Raw genomic sequence first — 18221 nt, forward strand, 5'->3', positions numbered from 1 at the left:
AAGGAAGAAGAGAGGAAGAAAAAAAAATTATAAGAAAAGAGTAAAGAATCGTGTTAAATCGATCGATAAATAAATGGTTGAGAACGTTGAGAGAAACGATTCATAAAGAAAGTAAAAACGATGGGATGGCCTTTATGAATTCAAAGAAGGAAACGATCGATTTCCTGGCTAAGCTTTACGTCATAAAGGAAAATGCTCGTGATCGTGTTATAAATTTGGACTTCCGTATGATCGATTTCTTTTAGGATCGAAATCGCGTGTCGAGTATGACCTTAAGCGGATATATAAATTATTCAAAAGATTCCATTATAAAGAAGTAGATACATTGTCCGAACGATCATTACTAGGTCATTCGAAAATTCGATTATTATCTTTTATACACGCATACGTACTTACACGTATTTACGTTTCCTTCGTAAATAATTATTTATATTCGAACGAATCCAACTACTTATTACTAGCGTTGTCAGACAACCACCATTTGACAGAGCTAACGATGATATCTTGCAAAAAATGATAATAACTCACGACCGACTTTAATAAGACGACGTCGTAATTATACGATCGTAACGATGCTTAATCACCGTCTCCCATGTAATAAACCACCTTACATTAATAGAAATTTTATTCTCTCGAACATTTTTAATATTTCTCTCGACATACTAATGAATGAAAAGATGACGACTCCTTTCGTAGCATCGTAATATTTTTAACTCTCTTCTTTTTTTCTTTTTTTCTTTTAATTATCTTTCTTATTTTATTAATTAATTTATTTATTTATTAGCTTCATCGATCTCTATAATAATATCAACGATTTCATGTAAACACTTCGATATAACTACGTTATAATTTACGACACATTTACGATACGGCCCCATGCATGCATGATATCAAATATTGATACGAATACGATAAAAACGTATCTACGTTTGTAAAGAGTAGATTTAATTTGATGCAAAGCTATCTTCTGTTCTCTTTTTACATATATATAAATCTACCTATGCAGATCTATAGATCTTTTTTTTTAAAGTAAAGAAATGAAGTATTGTAAATTCAATGTTTCGTAAAAAAGAAAGAAATTTATCGATTCGAACATGAAATATATCGAAAAGGAACTATTAAATATGACAATTAATTAAATAATTCACGAAATTAAGTACAAGTTTCGTTATCATAAATCTCGACATCTCCATTCAACGTACTTACTTATTTAGAAGCTAAAAGTTATCTTTAATATCGCGTGTAAATCGACAAAGTCGCATCAAATTTCGGCCTTCTTATACTGAACACACACATATGCATACACGTATACACGTGAAACTATCCATACTTAGATTCTGTTTCATTTCAATCGATTATAAATATGTTAATGAAGTCATTTTCATATTCACATCGATTAGAATAAAATTTCGATTATGTGATGAAAAAATATTTTAAATCGTTAAATAAATAAATCATTATAGCTTTGCATTTTATACTTTTCTAAATTACTTCGTAAATAAAAATAATTTATCTTCGATGAAATGAAATATATAGATGTAGCTATATAAAAGAAAAAAGACAAAAACGTGAAAATTAATTTAAAAAATATAATCTTCGATTATCGTAGAAGGGTCGAAGTTATTTCAGCTCGTACCAATTTGAATCCTGGTATTATAGATAACATCTCTTAAGATCGTGTTAGAGTATAAAGACGAGTTGATTACTTGCTCTAAATCGAATCTAAATACATAGATACATACGCATGTATTTAAGTGATTTCGTATTCCATTGTAGTGATACGTAAACTATCTATTAATGAATTTGTCTAGACAGTTATAATTAATATCCAACCTTACTTTTAAAAAGAATAATCAAACTATATTACAAATATAATTGATTCCTTAAAACTTATTTTTGTAAAATTATAATAAACAGATGGATCAATTATAATTTTATATATACAATAATATAGATTTTCATTCAATTCTATACAAAATATTACAAAACTAATACATTTTCTACGCTTTCCTAAAAAGTAAAAAGAAAAAAATGTGATCGCACTTGATCCAAAAATACGTGTCGTTTGATTACATGATATCCATAGAAAAAAAAACGAAAAAAAAAGAACTGATCCATCATGATTTCTCAAAAAAAAAAAAAAAAAAATACGAAGTAAAATTAGTTAATACGAATTGTAAAGAATATCCTCGTAGGATTATCAAGACGGTAGCTTCGACACACCCTTTAACAATAAGGGAAAATAAATGATAGTGCTTTGGCGAAGAAGGGCGCCTGAAAGACTGGCGCCAGGATGTCGCAAAGAAGTTTCAACGGAAGAAGGAAGAAGAGGACGAAGAAAGGAAAAAAAAACATGGGGGTGGACAGTGGATGGTGGATAGTAGATAGTGGATGGTGGATGGTGAATGGTGGTGTTAGTGTGAGAGGATGAGAAGCCAGGAAGGAGGATGAGGGAGAAAATAAAGTAGAATGACGACGAAAGATAGAGGACGACGCTCGTTTACGCGTCTCTACGAGGGTTTCCTTATGCGTATCGGCCTATATTCCTTCTTATATTTCCTTCTCCTTCCAGGATTCGTCTCGATCGTGCTATCTTGAAACGTCTACAAGCCATTATGGAATAACTGGCTGCCGTTACCACCGTTACTCTTAACGACAAGCCGAGCAATTTAATCCTCTATTTCCTTCCGTGTCTTCCTCGTCGTTTAACGTCGATCGATAAACTCGGATAGAAAAACAAAGAAAAAAAGAAAAACAACAACGCATGGATAAGACCTAGCTAGCCGTTTTCAACGAAACGATACAATACAACGATACCGACACAATGATGATTCTTTTATTTACATATGTATACATATGTATAACATGAAAGGTGATAAGAAAGGGAGATCATTTTATATGTTTACGTGCGATCTACGCGTGTATCTCTAGTGTTTTTATTCTCTTGTTATTATTACTTTTATTATTGTTATTATTTCTTTTTTCTTTTACCCACTAACTGCAGACCGATTTTCGCAGAATTTATTTTCGGGAAACGTCCTTGATCAAATTTCTCGATTATTATTTATTTATTTATTAGATCGATTATATCTAACGTTATTAAGATTTTTTATTCCTATGATTTAGTAAATTAAGACTCTTGATTTTGGATTAAGACTATAATTTTAGGAGATTCAAAAAATGATCGTAATGATCTTATTTGTTTCTATTGTTTCTTGAACTCTTTTATTAATGATATATATATATATATATATATATATATATATATATATGTCTATATTTTTTAATTTTCTCTAATGTTTGATGAATTTTATATGAGTATTACAACGAATTGTATGTGTTCTTATTTATTTTTTATTACTATTATTATTCTTATTATTTCGAGATAGTCGAGGCTATAAATTGACTCGCTTCTAACACATTCTCACGATGGATTAATTTTATCGTGAAATGAATGAATCGATACCTTCGATCAATAGCTTCGAACTTCGAGCATTACCACGTTAAGATAATTAATGACTAACTATCTTTCTTCGCTCGTACGATGGCCGTCGCAAACGCCTATCTCTTTGACGTAAACCACGAAGGACGAGGTTTTGTCCTCTTTTACGATCGATACAACCAGCAGCGAATAAATTTCTATAGATATAGAGGTAAAGTCTTCTTACATAGACTATCACGTTATAAGCTATTAAATCCTATTAAAAATGAGAATTTTTTAATCATTTTCTATCATTTACGAACCGATCAATGCAATTCTATTTTAACGATTGTTGACCTTTTAAGAATATTTTATGATCGTCAGCATATTTACGAGCTTTAAGAAGATAGATTATAAAAAAAACATTCCTTAAAAAAATGAAGTTTATTTTACGATTCTAATGACTATGTAAATATAATTTTGTGGTACAAATAACTAACGTCATTCGAGATGTTAAGAAAATAAATTGAAATGTTAATTTAAACTCGTCGCAGAAAAGAAAGAAAAAATATAAGATGGAACAATAAGAAATTTGAGAAAAAGAGGGAAAGAGAGGAACTCTAATGGTCTAAGAAGAAGAAAAAAAAAGATCTATCGAATAAATAACAAGCTTTAGTAACTTGTCCGTTGCAAAAGTGCAGTTTCTTCCTAAGAAAAGTTTCATAATAAATCTTACTCGTATATTCTTTTTATAGTTTGAATATATATATATATATATATATATATATATATATATATATATATCCTCCTTCTCGACAACGAAACGTTTTGGATTACAAAATCATTCTGATATAGTTCGAGTATTATACAATCACGATAATTATGATATTAAAAATAATGAATTGGAAAAAGAGAAAGTGTCATTGTCACACAAAAGAAAAAATAGAATTGTCAGATTGAATCAACGGCAGGTAATCAATTCTGACGATTTTTCCTGATTTAGAAAGTCAATATATAGAAGAACGGAGAAAATATTATAAAAACGAGGAAAACTGAGTCTGATCTACTTCTGATTCGTCGTAAAAGTATTAAAAGTACTGTTAAATTCCGTTTCTGTTAAATTCGCATAGATGTATTCGTCGATAATAACTTGCTTCCAAAAAAAAAAAATATATACATATATAATTAAATATAAAAAATCTATCGAATGAAGAATAAGAAACATTAAGATAATTCTTATTGAAAGATGTAGAGTAGAATTTGTTCTTAATTCAAAAAAAAATATTAATTCCTAATTGAAATAATTAATCTCTCATGCAATATGTCTCTTAATAAAAAATCCCTAATTCGATTAATTTCTAAGTTAAAAAAATTTTGAAATTTATCGCGTTGATACGATAACTATGATCGAGAGAGAAAAGAAAAGAGAGGAAAAAAGAAAAGATCAAACTACTCTTGCTAGTTTTAAAGGATTTTTGAAAAAAAAGAAAGAGTGAGAGAGAAAAGGAGAAAGAGAAAGAGAAAGAGAAAGAGAAAGAGAAATAGAAAGAGAAAGAGAAAGAGAAAGAGAAAAGGCTTAATACAAAAGAATAGTAGCCAGGCAAAGAGGTAGGATCGACGTAGCGAAATACAGCGTAGGATTAGAAGTAGCATTAGGAGGATTTAGCGCATATCCAAGAAGTATCCCACCGTTAGCTCTTTTTGGTAGATCCCGAAGCTAACGCCTCGTGCTCTCTTTATATCAAGGTAGTCCCTCTGATATCCTGATGGGCCATTGTCGAGAATCTTTTGTCTCGAAACTAAGCGAGCTACTATGGAAAGTATGATGACGAGCTGTTATCGGGAGGTACAGTGATAACCATCGCACATTGTACCGTAACGTTTTACAGTTAGGAAATATTAGACGAATGGCATAGCTCCGAGCTATGTACATTTCTTTCGATCTTCGTCAGCTATCCGTTTCCCTTTCGATTCTTCTAAATAGATATTTTTTACCCTCTTTCCATATAGATACATAACAGCTATCTATCTATCTATCTATCTATCTATCTATCATCGATCCGGTCCACGCGTCAAGGACAACTCGTTATCTTTAATATTTAATCTTTTCCTTCTGCTCCTCTTCTTCGTTTTAATAATCGATTATCAATTTTAGCAAAGTTTTTTCCCTTCGAAAAAGAATATCATCTATTCTATCGACTTTAATCGATCTAACTCCTTCGAAATGATTATTATGGATTTTTATCTAAATAATACTCGAGTCGATAATGATTCTCCATCAATGAAAAATCGATCGGATCGATTAAGAAATTATCAATGAAAATATTAATGTCGAGATAATCTCTTCTATACTATATAAATAAGTAAGTACTATCTACGTTTTATTCGATATTTTCGATCGAAACGAATCTTATTCGATGACACCTACGATCGATAGACCTTCTAAGGTTGATCATAAATATCCGTTCGATGAGTTCGTATACGAGTTAATTTACAGTCGACTTTTAATTGGATCGTTTGTAATCGATTGCGAATCGATGAATTTTGATGTAACATCGAATAATTTATACGGTCGATTTATAAATTCTCTAAACTATTAAACGATAAAATGTTTATTTAACTCGTATGTTCAAGTTCATTCATATATACAACTTTAATATACCATCGTTAACGTAACGTTGAATAAAACAAGATTCAACATATAATTAATGTGGCAATCCGAAAAGTACACTAAATGATAGGTAACTTTTCATATGTAGATAACAAGCTATCTTGTAATATATGAACTTGCATAATGCATATACGAACGATGGACAAATCATTCGCGATAACGAGACGTCGAGAGAGTTAAAACCATTTCAGTGCTTCCAAGCTCGGCTATACCTACATATATTTTTTATCCGCAAGGTCATCGATCATATTTCATACGTAGAAAACTGCAAGCTCGACCTGAGTCGGCTAATGGACAATATTTTTCAGCCTTTCCAATGATACATTCTTACGTATACATAGATACATGTACACACATATATGTACATATATATGTATACGTTTCTCAATAGATATGGATAATTTAAAACGTTTGAAATATTTTTAAACGCGTTAGAAAATGTTTGGACAAAAAATTTCGAAAACAAGTTCAATGATGATTATGATGATGATAATCCTAACGATGATGATGACGATGATGATGATGATGATAATTTTCAAGAGGAAGAGAAATACGAGATCGTTGAGGATAAACAAGAAATTGAACTCACTTTGAGGGCCTCCTCGTGGGTCACCGCATGAAAGGGTGTGCCATTCACCTCTAAAATGGTGTCCCCTGGCCTGAGTCCAGCTCGCTCGGCCACTGAACCTTCTTCCACTCTCGAGATATAGACACCCACCCCTGAGAACAATTCGCAGACTTTCCATCAGACTAAAAAGTTGCCAAGCTACTGTTCCGCGAACGGTGCGTGCTCAAATTTTCTACCCATGTCGTAATATTTATTTTCCGATACATTTCGTGATTTATTTGAATTTGAAACTTGGATTCAACTTAAGTACTCTACTTTTATTTTTTTCTATTTTTTCGTTTCGTTTATTTATTTATTTTTTCTTTTTATTCATCACCTAATCTCCTCGCAGTTTTGTTTTGTCATTTGCATTTGGCATGAGTAGAAAGATCTCGTGTATATAGAATGTGAAAATAGAAATCGAAGAAAGATCGAATATGCAAATGCATGAACATTGTTGTCAATATCGAAATATATATGTGTGTGTGCAAGTATATGTGTATAAAATTTAATATACATACTACATACATATATTTATTGTAAATACACTTAAATGGAAACATGCAGAAAAACGTAAGAATATTACAATTATACGTACGAAGAAGAATAAGAAGAAAAAAAAGAAAAGAATGAAAGTGTCGATCTTTCATCGTGCTAGTGCAATAAATGAATTAAATTGTTTTCGTTTATATTAAGTATAAGAATAAATCGTGAATCATTATTATATGATGCAAATGACATTTATTCGAGAAAACGGAAAAGTTATAATTATCTCGTAAATGAACCCTTTCAAAATAAGTCTCTGGAAAGGGTCGATTCGAGGAAAAACAGGAAAAGAGAAAAAGAAAAAAAAAGAAAAAAAAATCTTCATTAAGAGCGCGATCCGAAGTCTTGAAATTAAGAAGTTTCGAAAGAAAAATCAAGCCAATGGCAAAGACTCCGGTGTCGTTAGTTTCTCTCCGAAGAAAACTTCGCTTCGTAAGGAAACGAAGTCGTCTAATACTCTACTCTATTCCACTCTAATCGTCGAAGGGTGACTAACGCCACCCGATAATTAATTTTTCTAATTCGAATCAACGAGTTGAGTGTTACGAAAAAGTCCTCATATACCATAAATTAATCTAACTCTTAAACAGAAAGAACAATCGATTTGTTAAATCCACAAATTTTAAATGTACAAACTAATTCACCGTTTGTTCGTTCTTTTCCCTCTCATACAATAAATTATCAAACGATATTTATATCACACATAATCGATATTACGATTGAAATATTTCATTGTCAATGTAAAAATTAAAAATACAAGTTTTTCTTTTTCCATTAGTTAATAATAACAAAAATAATTTTAATGATTTTTAAATGTATCTACGAATAACACGATTTTCAATGTTATTTCGATATATCTACAGAATATTTAAAGAATTTATAAATGATCTACGACTTGTCTTAAATTGCGTAGAGTGTGAAATAATTCATGAGCATGCATCATTGAATCATTGATGAGCTACTTCCTAGATAGACGTAAATAAATTGAATCGTTTTTTTATTCATAGACACGATGTAAATCAATGACGAACTACGTCAATGAAAACCTAATCATTGATAATTCATTTATACAAAAATGTAATTAATTAATTTGCGATTAAAATGACAATGAAACGTTTCAATTGTAATTGTTAATTAAATTTAATTATAGAACGATCCTAAAAGAACTTGTTTCCCTTTAAATGATTTTCAATGAATGAATAAGAGTTTCTATGTGCGCGTGCACACTGACATATCACTATATACACCATCGATAATCAGCAATTGTTCTAATAACATTCATATTCACGATTATTAAAATAATCGTCATGCAACGAAAGATGCAAACGTGCCGATTTCAGAAGCCGATGCTTCGATTCCGTGTTTGAAAAGATCTTTTTTTCGATGATTGGCGAATTCACGTTATAAGATGGCGACCAAAAGTAGAGAGAGAAAAATAAGAGAATTTAATAATTTGCTCAACAGCAATACGTACTAATCCGAATAAAATTTCATTGAAGTCAAAGAGAGTAAAAGTTTTTGATAATAAAAATCGACAAAAAAATCGATACTTGTTTTCTTTCTAAAAAAGAAAAAAGAAAAAAAAATTCCACCTAAATTGAATATAATTGGAAAATCGAATTTCCATTATACATACTTCGTTTAAGTTCATCGAATGAACCATGAAAATTATTCCCCGAACGGCTAGCCCCGACATAAATAAAATTTAATCTACGTGATCGTTTGAACGTGTAGATAGGGACAAAATCTTATAGAAAAATAAAAATAGTTCCTTTGAAAGAGTATAAAAGGCTGATAAAGCAACGTTTTGCATTTCTGCAGATAGAGACGGGGATAGTTTATCGAAAACGATGTAACGCGTATCATAATTTATTGACATTTACGGTCCGTGTTGTCATCGGAACTCTGGGAACTCCATTACAACTCAATTTCGCTTCGATATTATCGTACGTTCGACGTACGTCCGTCCCATGGCTATTCGATTATCGAAGCTTCACAATCTGAACTCGAACGCGTTTACAAAATCAAAACTAGCCTACGATAAGTAAGCGATAAAAATATGTAAATGTATGGCTAAATAAATAAATAAATAAATATATATATATGTGTAAGAATAAAATTTAGTCATCACAATTTTGTTCTATTCGTCGATTCTCGTCTTTGATAGACAGATAAGATAAACGAGAAGAGAAATATAAGAAAAGTGATTTACGTTTAATAATCTTTTGAACCCTTCTAACTCCCTTCTACCCCGATCCCACTTCCCATCCAACCAATTTCACAGAATAAAACGAGTAAAAGTCGATCTTTCTGAGATAAACGAGCACCATCAAGAAAAAAAATTTTTCTTCGCGTTCCTCCCATCTTATATTTCCTTCAGCTTCGTTCCTCTCACTTCTTCGACAGTCGCCATCTAGTTTCAAGCCCGGCCGATCTGCGCATAACACCTTCATGCGACATCGATCGTTACTGACGCGAGTGTATATCGAATACTCGAAAACCACCGGGAAATTGAAACGACCTCGTATTCGAATACTTCAAACTATGCTGTGAATAAGTCTCTCTCTCTCTCTCTCTTTCTCTCTCTCTCTCTCTATCTATCTCTCTATCTCTCTCTTTATCTATCTACCTATTTTTATCTCTTTTTTTCTCTCTCTCGTTTTCTCTCGCACGGATGGATTTTTCAATGACAATTAAACTGACAGAAACTCGAGCGAAAAAAATACAAAAGAAAATAATAAAAATCAACTTTTATCATCGTAGAAGAAAAAATGTGATTTCGTTCGAATTTTTCGGTGGTTTGAAAACGGTATGTTCTTGTTCTCTCTCTCTCTCTCTCTCTCTCTCTCTCTCTCTCACACACATTCTCACTGTATTTTCTCTCATATCACCGATGAATTACCTGATTGCACATCTGGTACAGCGAAATAGAAAGCAAGAAAGAAAAACACGCAAATTGACTTATATCCCATGAAAATGATATACTTTCGTCTTGCTCAACTACCTTCCTCTCTTTTTTTTACGTTTATCATTCGTTAGGATCCACGAAAATTTGACGAATTAGAGCAACCTATGGAGTTTCGGTTGGCGCTATTGGGCCGCGAAGAAAGATGAAAGAAAAAAAAAGAAAAGCTTTCATTCGTCTTCGAATGTGTGCACGCGTACGATACGCCGAATAGAAGCTTGAAAAGTTAAAAGGCAAACTCAAGTGCGATGACTTTTCTGCAAGCAACATCTACAAACTCAACGAATTCAAGAAAGCGTATCCGGTCGTATTCAAACGTGGATCCTTCGAAAGTTTTTCGCTTTGATGACTCGCAAATCGGGGAGCTTTCTTGGAAAACCTTAGTAACATGGTTTATCCTTATCGACGATTTTTTGTTTCACTTTTCTTTTCATTCCTTTCTTTTCTATCTATCTATCTCTTCTTCTTTCTTTTTTCTTTCCTCGCTTCTTTTTTACTTTATCGTTTGCATCACGTTCGATTGGTTTCCTTTTATTTCTTTTTTATTATTTTCCTCTCTCTTTTTTTTTTTTTGTTCTTTCAAAACAATGTACAGATATCAACCAGTCGCTATACTCGACGACAATTCTCTGATGGGCCCAACGGAAAGAATATAAAAGAAATTTTATGTCAAAAACAGGATAAACTCGCTAATATATTCTAGATCGTGGTCCTTTATTTATGGTTGTAATATTGCATGTCAATTTCATTTCATTTTTTTTCATGATTTTTTTTCTTGCCAGATATAATAACAGTATAATGTATACGTCAAATACAGTACAACGTGCGTGAAAAATAATATAGGCTGAATTGTAATATTTTGTTTCTACTTTTTCTGATTTAGTCGGAATATAATACAAGTGCATACTTATACCGTTTAAACTCTTAAAAATTTTGTGATGTACGATATAACATTATTGCGAAGTTTAGCCATAGTTTCAAATAGTGGTCGTGCTTGCTTGCTTGCTTGCTTGCTTGCTTGCTCCAAATAAATGTAAGTCGAATAGAAAATTTTCATAAGAATAATGTAGATAAGGATTTTCAAAAAAAATGAGAGAAAATAAGAAAGAATATTTCGCGAGATATTTATGTTATCAACTTTTCTAATATTACATAAACGTTTTTCCAATTCATACTCTTTTTCGTTAGCCCATCAGAAAATTTGGTCTCGTCGAAATTAATTTGCATTAAAACAGAAAAATTAAAATATATCTACAAAAGATTAACATTTCTTTTTCTCATATAAGAAATATATTGCAATATCGAATAATTTCGTAAATCGTATATCGACGAATAATTAAATATAAAAAATAATATCACAATCATCATTCAATCAAATTTTCTTGAAAAAATAAGTAATGAACGTAGGACATATCGAAGTACGTAGGAAAGCTTGCTAACGTCGAATGCTTCAAAAGCACGTCGTTAGAATCGTCAATGTGGAAAAGCACCGACTAATGACTTTCACGATGGGCAAAACCAATCGAAACGTGGACTAATTAATCGGCATCGTTGATTGCACGAGTTAAGTGACACGTACGAGCTGAACTCTCTATCACATAATCATAAACCAAAAATATGATCTTTCGATCGAGTTGGAACAACTACGAATTGTTCGAGTAAATTGTTCGAGTAAAGGAGCTTTTTACGTTCCTTTTTTTTTCTTTACGCGCTTGAAGTAACTAAAAATGTTATTCGACTCGTCGAAAAAAGTTCTCCGATTTAACAGTTCACCAAGACATATTTGTTTTCTTTCCTTTCTTTTTTCTCTTTTTTCTTTTTTTTTTCTTTTTCTTTAGGGAGAAGAGATCCCGGTTATAAAAGTTTCTACGTTTCTTGCAATCTTCACTGCCAATTGAAAGGTAAGAAAGAAAGAAGTGAAGAAAAGAAAAGAAAAAGGAATAGAAGAGAAAAAAGGGAATAAAAAGAGGAAGGAAGGAGAAGCAAATGATTCAGTGTTTCAATCGCACATCTTACTCGAGTTCCTCTTTCTCATTCGTTCTCTCGTTCTCATTATGTCTCCCTCTCTCTCTCTCTCTCTCTCTCTCTCTCTCTTTTTCACTCTTTCTTTCTTACTCTCTGTCTCTCTCTTTCTTTCTTGCAAAAGTTGTTCGTCATCGGCCAAATGGAAACGCTTAATGATCGGGAAATGTTAACTCTTTTCAACCTTCTCCCACCTCTTCTTGGATTTCGTCGACTCGCGCTCGTTCTCTCTTTGCTCTCGACTAACATTTATAAAAAAAAAAATACCGTAAAATAAGAGAACAGAAGGGAAGACAAGACAAGAGAAAAGAAAAGAAAGGAAAGGGAAGAGAAAAAGGAAAAATGAAGATCCGACTGTTGATCCGTTGCTCGTAAAAGAGGTTAAAACGAAACGTACGAGCTAGTTTGAAATAAAGGAAGAAAATTAAAAAAGTATTTTCATAAATTGCTACTCGCTTTAACGTACAAAAGAAAAGCTTTTGCGCCACGTCCGACGTTATCACGAGAAGATAAAGGAAAGGAAAGAAGAAGAAGAAGAAGAAGAACAAAAAAAAAGGAAAGAAAAGAAAAAGAACTGAAAGTTATATGAGAATAAGAGAGCAGATATTCGAATGGAATGGAACGAAGTAATGATATAATAAAAAAAAAAAAGAAAGGAAAAAAGAAAGAAAGAAAGAAAAAAGGAAACAGAGAAAAAACAGTTCAGAGTAAAACAAGATTTTTATTTATGTTCTAAAAGAGAGCCAAAGAGAGTGAGAATAACGAAACAGAAACGAGGGTGTTAGAGAATCGAGGTTCGAGAGTAAAGTCAACGAAAGGGGTGGACAATGGTAAAATGGAAGTAAGTAGATGAAGGAATAATGGTAGCGGTGTCAATGGCTGAGAATGACGGCAGACAACGAATAAGAATAAGAATAAGAGAACCTAAAGAGAAGAAGAGAGTAAACGTTTGCGAAAGTACCTCGTTCTCGAGGCACGAAGTACGGCGACGGGGGTAGCTTGAAGGTACTTCGGATCTCACCTGCGTCCTTGCCACCCTTCACGCAGATTCCAAATCCATGATGAGAGTCCGGTGGATCTCTCGTCATGGTTATTGTCCTTACGGTGAGCTCCTGAAGACTGAGAGGCTGCGAACTTGGCGAAGTTGGTGGATTCGAGCCTATAACCTGCTGACCTTGCTGTTGCTGTTGCTGTTGTTGCTGTTGTTGTTGCTGTTGCTGTTGCTGCTGTTGCTGCTGTTGTTGCTGTTGTTGTTGCTGTTGGGATTGTTGTTGACCGGACGATTGATGACCTTGTTGAGAAGAACTCGTACTTCTCACGGCGGCCACGCTGGCTGGACTCGAGGCAGGTGTCCTTCGTTCACCTTGACGTCTCTCCGCCGGTACACCGTTGCCGAACAACCTGATATTTCGTTCAATGAAATTGCTCGGGGTTAACTTTAAAATTGAAATATTTTGTTTCTCTTTCATTGCTATAGCAATGCCCGATGTTATCTAACAGAAATAGAACCTTCCTCAAAAGCCATTGAAAATATTCGTAACGGGGTGAGATATCGAAAGGGAGTAAAATCGAAAATGGGAAAAAAAAGAAATAAACAGAACTTTTCACTTTATAAACGCGTTCATGTGTATATGTGTATGTATGTGACTTCAAAGGAAACGAGCTTTCTACTACCAGAACCGCCACTTCAAATACATACCTACCTATGTACGTGCAAGCTCGTTACTATGAAATATTCCTTTGTGATTCCTAAAGCGAGAATCGCATCGCTTAACCTCCTTTGTACGATCCTACCACGTTACTTTCTCAGTTAAATCGAAATAAACCGTAACAGGTAATTATCTCATTATATTAGGAGATTAAGGTCGGTCTGTTTTCTAAAAACAGAAAAATGTCCGCAAAATATGATATCTCAAGAGAAATTACTTTTCACCAATATGCAATATGTTTTAAATACTCGAACAAGACATCTCGAAGTGATTCTTTTTCTTTCTCTTTTTTTTTTCTTCCTACCCTATAAATTCAAATTATCACTGTCCTATGAAACTGTTCGAAATGGTAAAATCCTATCGATAAAAGTTATAAATTACATTGGAATATAATCGAACCTGAGTACTTGTTCCGGTGAAATAGCACCTGTACCGGAAGTCGCATGAGTTCGATGCCTGTAAGGTGTCGTATGAGAGGAGTGATGATGAGGAGCACTGGGTGGTCTTTCGACAATGGTATAACTGGTGCCAGGCGGACTATAATATCCTCTGTGTTGACCGGCATGGTGCCTGCTATTTGGTTCAAGATCCTCAGCCTCGTAACAGCCTCCGCTACCACTTCTCAGAAAATGAGAATTATTTCGTAGAAAATGAGAACCGCTACCACCACCCCATTGCAGCTCCTGCAATTCCGAGCCGTAGTCCTCCGTACTGCTGGCCATTCCTTACACCACCTCCGAACGGTCAGACCTGAAAAATTAAGCGAACTGACGAATTGATTTACTATTTTTAACAAAAAAAAAGCAAGCATAAGAAAAAGAAAAAAAAATTCAACGAAACGATCGAACTCATTCAATTGAAATTTTATTAAAGGTTTTTCCCCGTTTTGTTTTTTTTTTTTTAACTTCAAGATATCTTTCGTTTATAATTTTATTATGATAAATATCTCATGCCTAACATAATAAAAATGTACTGTGCGCGAATTTTATATCGCGAATATAATGGTAGTTAAAATGGATGTATACTATTAAACACGAATATCAATTTATACTTATGAATATTATTTTATATATATATATTATTTACGAATATTATATATATATATTATGCAATAAAATAAATAATTTTTTTTTCCTTTCTATACCGCACGAGTCGATTAATTTCACAAAATTAAAATCGTTTATCGGTGCGTACCTTTCGCGAATATAAATCGATTATTTTATCACTATTCTATCCTTTCCAAAATCTTTAGTCGTGTTTAAAGGAATTATCGACGAGAGCAACCCTAAAATGATATAACAAAGATGGTAAAGGGGAGAGCGGAAAGACGCCTACGCGGCTCTCAATGTCGGTTATACGACCTAAATTTCAAAGATACCTTCGCTATCGATCGAGATTCTCATAAATTAGTCAAGACCAAATATTCCCGTGGGATAAGGAGCGATAGGATTTCTACACAAATGATACGTCATTCTATCAAATAAATGTGTTATTTTTATAAAGAAAAGATAAATTTTTCTTTTAAAGACAACATTTGAAAACCCTTGATAAAACAGCGAATAAAGATGAAAACGTAAATGTGATGTAAAATTTTTACTTCCTAGCAAAAATGAAAGAGTCAATCGTGAAAAGTAAAATACACAAAGACGATTCTATACAACTTAATATTTTTACTCATTAAAAAAAAAATTACGAACTAACAAAATCTTCGAACGTCCTTGAGCAAACGAAAGAAAATTTATATTAATGTTGAAAATAAAAATCATCAAGTCGTCGATAAAACTTCATAGACTTTCATCGGTAACTATATCTTTTGCTTTTTCTACATCATTCTCGATCGTTCTAAATAATTTAAAAATTATTTGTTAAAATTATAAAATTATCAATTATATATAAAATGAAACGATATGAAATTGAAAATGATATAAAATACAAATATTACTCCTCTTAATTGATTTCTCTTTTTTCTATAAAAGGTTATCAACGTGATTTATTTATTTAATATTTTTACTCGTTCGTCGAAAAAAATTTACATCGCGATAGTTAAAAAATATCTAAGCCGTCACGTTTAAAAAGTTTCAAACGATGGGTTGCATTAAAGCGTGGAGAACATCCGTGCAAGCGAGTGGCCATTTTGTCAAGCCGGTCCCCGCCTGGATCGATAAGCTTTGCTTTTAAAAGATTTATGGAGTCAGCGACGCGACGGGAAACGATTATACGCTCGATCGCATCGTAGGGTTGGTGGTAAGGTAGGTAAAGGGAAAGAAATACTCACGGAAACTCGATTCTCCATTTAAACGGAGAAGTAACGTACCTAACGTTATCATGCTTTTAGAAAGGCTCCCGTTAAATGCCGGAAAATAATTTTCAAGGGGTCTCCTTTACGATACTGAACTTTCAAGTTATGCGAATTCTCAACAGTAAAAGGCTTTCATTCCACAGACATCGATCGCAGTTCTCTGCCCTATGCAGACCGAATGCTCAAACTCTGTGGTTAATTTATGAGCAGTATGTTAATCGATCTCTCTCTCTCTCTCTCTCTCTCTCTCACTGTTTGTATCTTGCTGTATATATATACATATATATCGCATTTATTCAACAATACTCCCTGTATTAATCAATACAATAACAAGATTATTATAACGTGTTCTCAATAAGATTTCTATTAAATAATAGATTTTGATTGATATTATTTAAAAAAGATTATATATATATATACAACTCTATTTGTAATATAGATGTGTGTATGTGTGTATATATATATATATATATATATATATATATATATACACATATATACATCTATGTTCCAAAACCGTTCGTTCAATTTCATTTTGGACGTTATCATTTAGTTCCACTAGAAATGTTTTCTTCCTCTATTTTTATTTATTTATTTATTTATTCATTTATTTCTTTTTTTTTCGTAAAACCCGTATCATTGAAAGCATTCATTGAAAATACATGAATAACTACGGTATTTTGACGAGTTACGGTATTTATGTGCAGAATATACAAATGTCACATTTATTCGACATTTAAATCGCAACGGGACTATGTAACTGGTTACGTTATGCTCCAAATAAAAACATGAAAATTTGTTGTAATCGTCGATCAATCTTTCGAATGAAATCAATTTTGTTTTATTTAATTTCAAAAGAAACGAGGGTTTTTCTTTTGTATTTTTCTTTCCTTTTCCTCTTTCTCTTATTCTTCCAAAATTACCAATCGTAAATAAATTTTGATTAAATTAATACTAAAATTTATGTATATAAATGAGATTATTATTTTGATCTATCTACATAAAGTTTTATTCGAAACAATACGTGCATTATTTTAATCAATAATTTTTACCTATCTGCATGGTTTCGCCTTTCTCGAGAACTCTCTGTCCATCTTTTATCTTTAAAAACTACCGACATATATTTTATAATCTTCAAGGGACTCATAATTTTACTAGGTAATCTGAATAAATAACAATGTCAGGCAAATATAGAAGATAGATGAAAAAATCGCAATTGAGTTACTTTTAGTTTTGCTGAGTCCGCAAAAAGATAGTCTCGTTTCATATTATCTTGATGAAAAACTACACCCTTAAGAGTCATTAATAGAGTTTACCTCTATATATATTTCTCAAATCCGATCGATTAAATTAATTTCGTTTAAATCATGCAAAACCTAGATCGTAGTATCCAGAAATATGATATGATCTATGTAAAAAACTCTCTCTCTCTCTCTCTCTCTCTCTATATATATATATATATATATATATATATATATATATATATGTAACTATAATGCGTATTATTATATAAATTAATTAATTTCGTAATTTTCTATTAAATTTTCAATAAAGGATACCAATAAAGCTATAATGTTTTCTTACTAAGATACAAAACGTTATTTATCGATCAAACCCTACTGTAAATGGAGTTAAAGGTCAACCTAATGCAAGGGACACCCTTCCCTTGATTTATACGATACTTTTTATAACCGGTCTATGTTTTTAAGCGAATTAATTTTACCCTGTCAGAAAATATATTCTACAGTATAATCATTATTAAATTTACTACCTTATCGACAACGCCTGAAGTCTAATAAAAACGAGATTCCCAATGAGCCCGTTGTCTTTTTTGCCAATAAAAATCGAAAAATTTAATAACTTCGTAGTACGACAACGAATAAAAATTTATTTTAGTTTTAGTAGAATTTCATAAATTTTCTCGTTTATATTTATTTTCTTTATGTTGGTTGTTATAAACCTACGTGAAAAAAATATTTTT

The 18221-nt window shown here is 32.1% G+C and overlaps 1 protein-coding gene across 13 annotated transcripts in view; it reads right to left on the reverse strand.

Moving 5' to 3' along the window:
• The window catches only part of LOC127067001 (whirlin), a 73345-nt gene that overhangs the window by 36197 nt on the left and 18927 nt on the right, over positions 1-18221 (reverse strand). For 7 of the 13 annotated variants that reach the window (XM_051001413.1, XM_051001417.1, XM_051001412.1 and 4 more), the window contains 3 exons: positions 14341-14691; positions 13194-13633; positions 6682-6830 (listed from right to left, as the gene is read on the reverse strand). In XM_051001413.1, coding sequence (XP_050857370.1) covers positions 6682-6830; positions 13194-13633; positions 14341-14663 — 912 coding nt within the window. In that variant the 5' untranslated portion in view covers positions 14664-14691. Of the gene's footprint in view, positions 1-6681; positions 6831-10147; positions 10160-13193; positions 13634-14340; positions 14692-18221 lie in introns of all 13 variants that reach the window. The other 6 variants (XM_051001415.1, XM_051001418.1, XM_051001419.1 and 3 more) reach the window with 4 other exon arrangements.

This window comes from Vespula vulgaris, chromosome 10 (genome assembly GCF_905475345.1).
Source record: "Vespula vulgaris chromosome 10, iyVesVulg1.1, whole genome shotgun sequence".
In the NCBI taxonomy this organism is placed as follows: domain Eukaryota; kingdom Metazoa; phylum Arthropoda; class Insecta; order Hymenoptera; family Vespidae; genus Vespula; species Vespula vulgaris.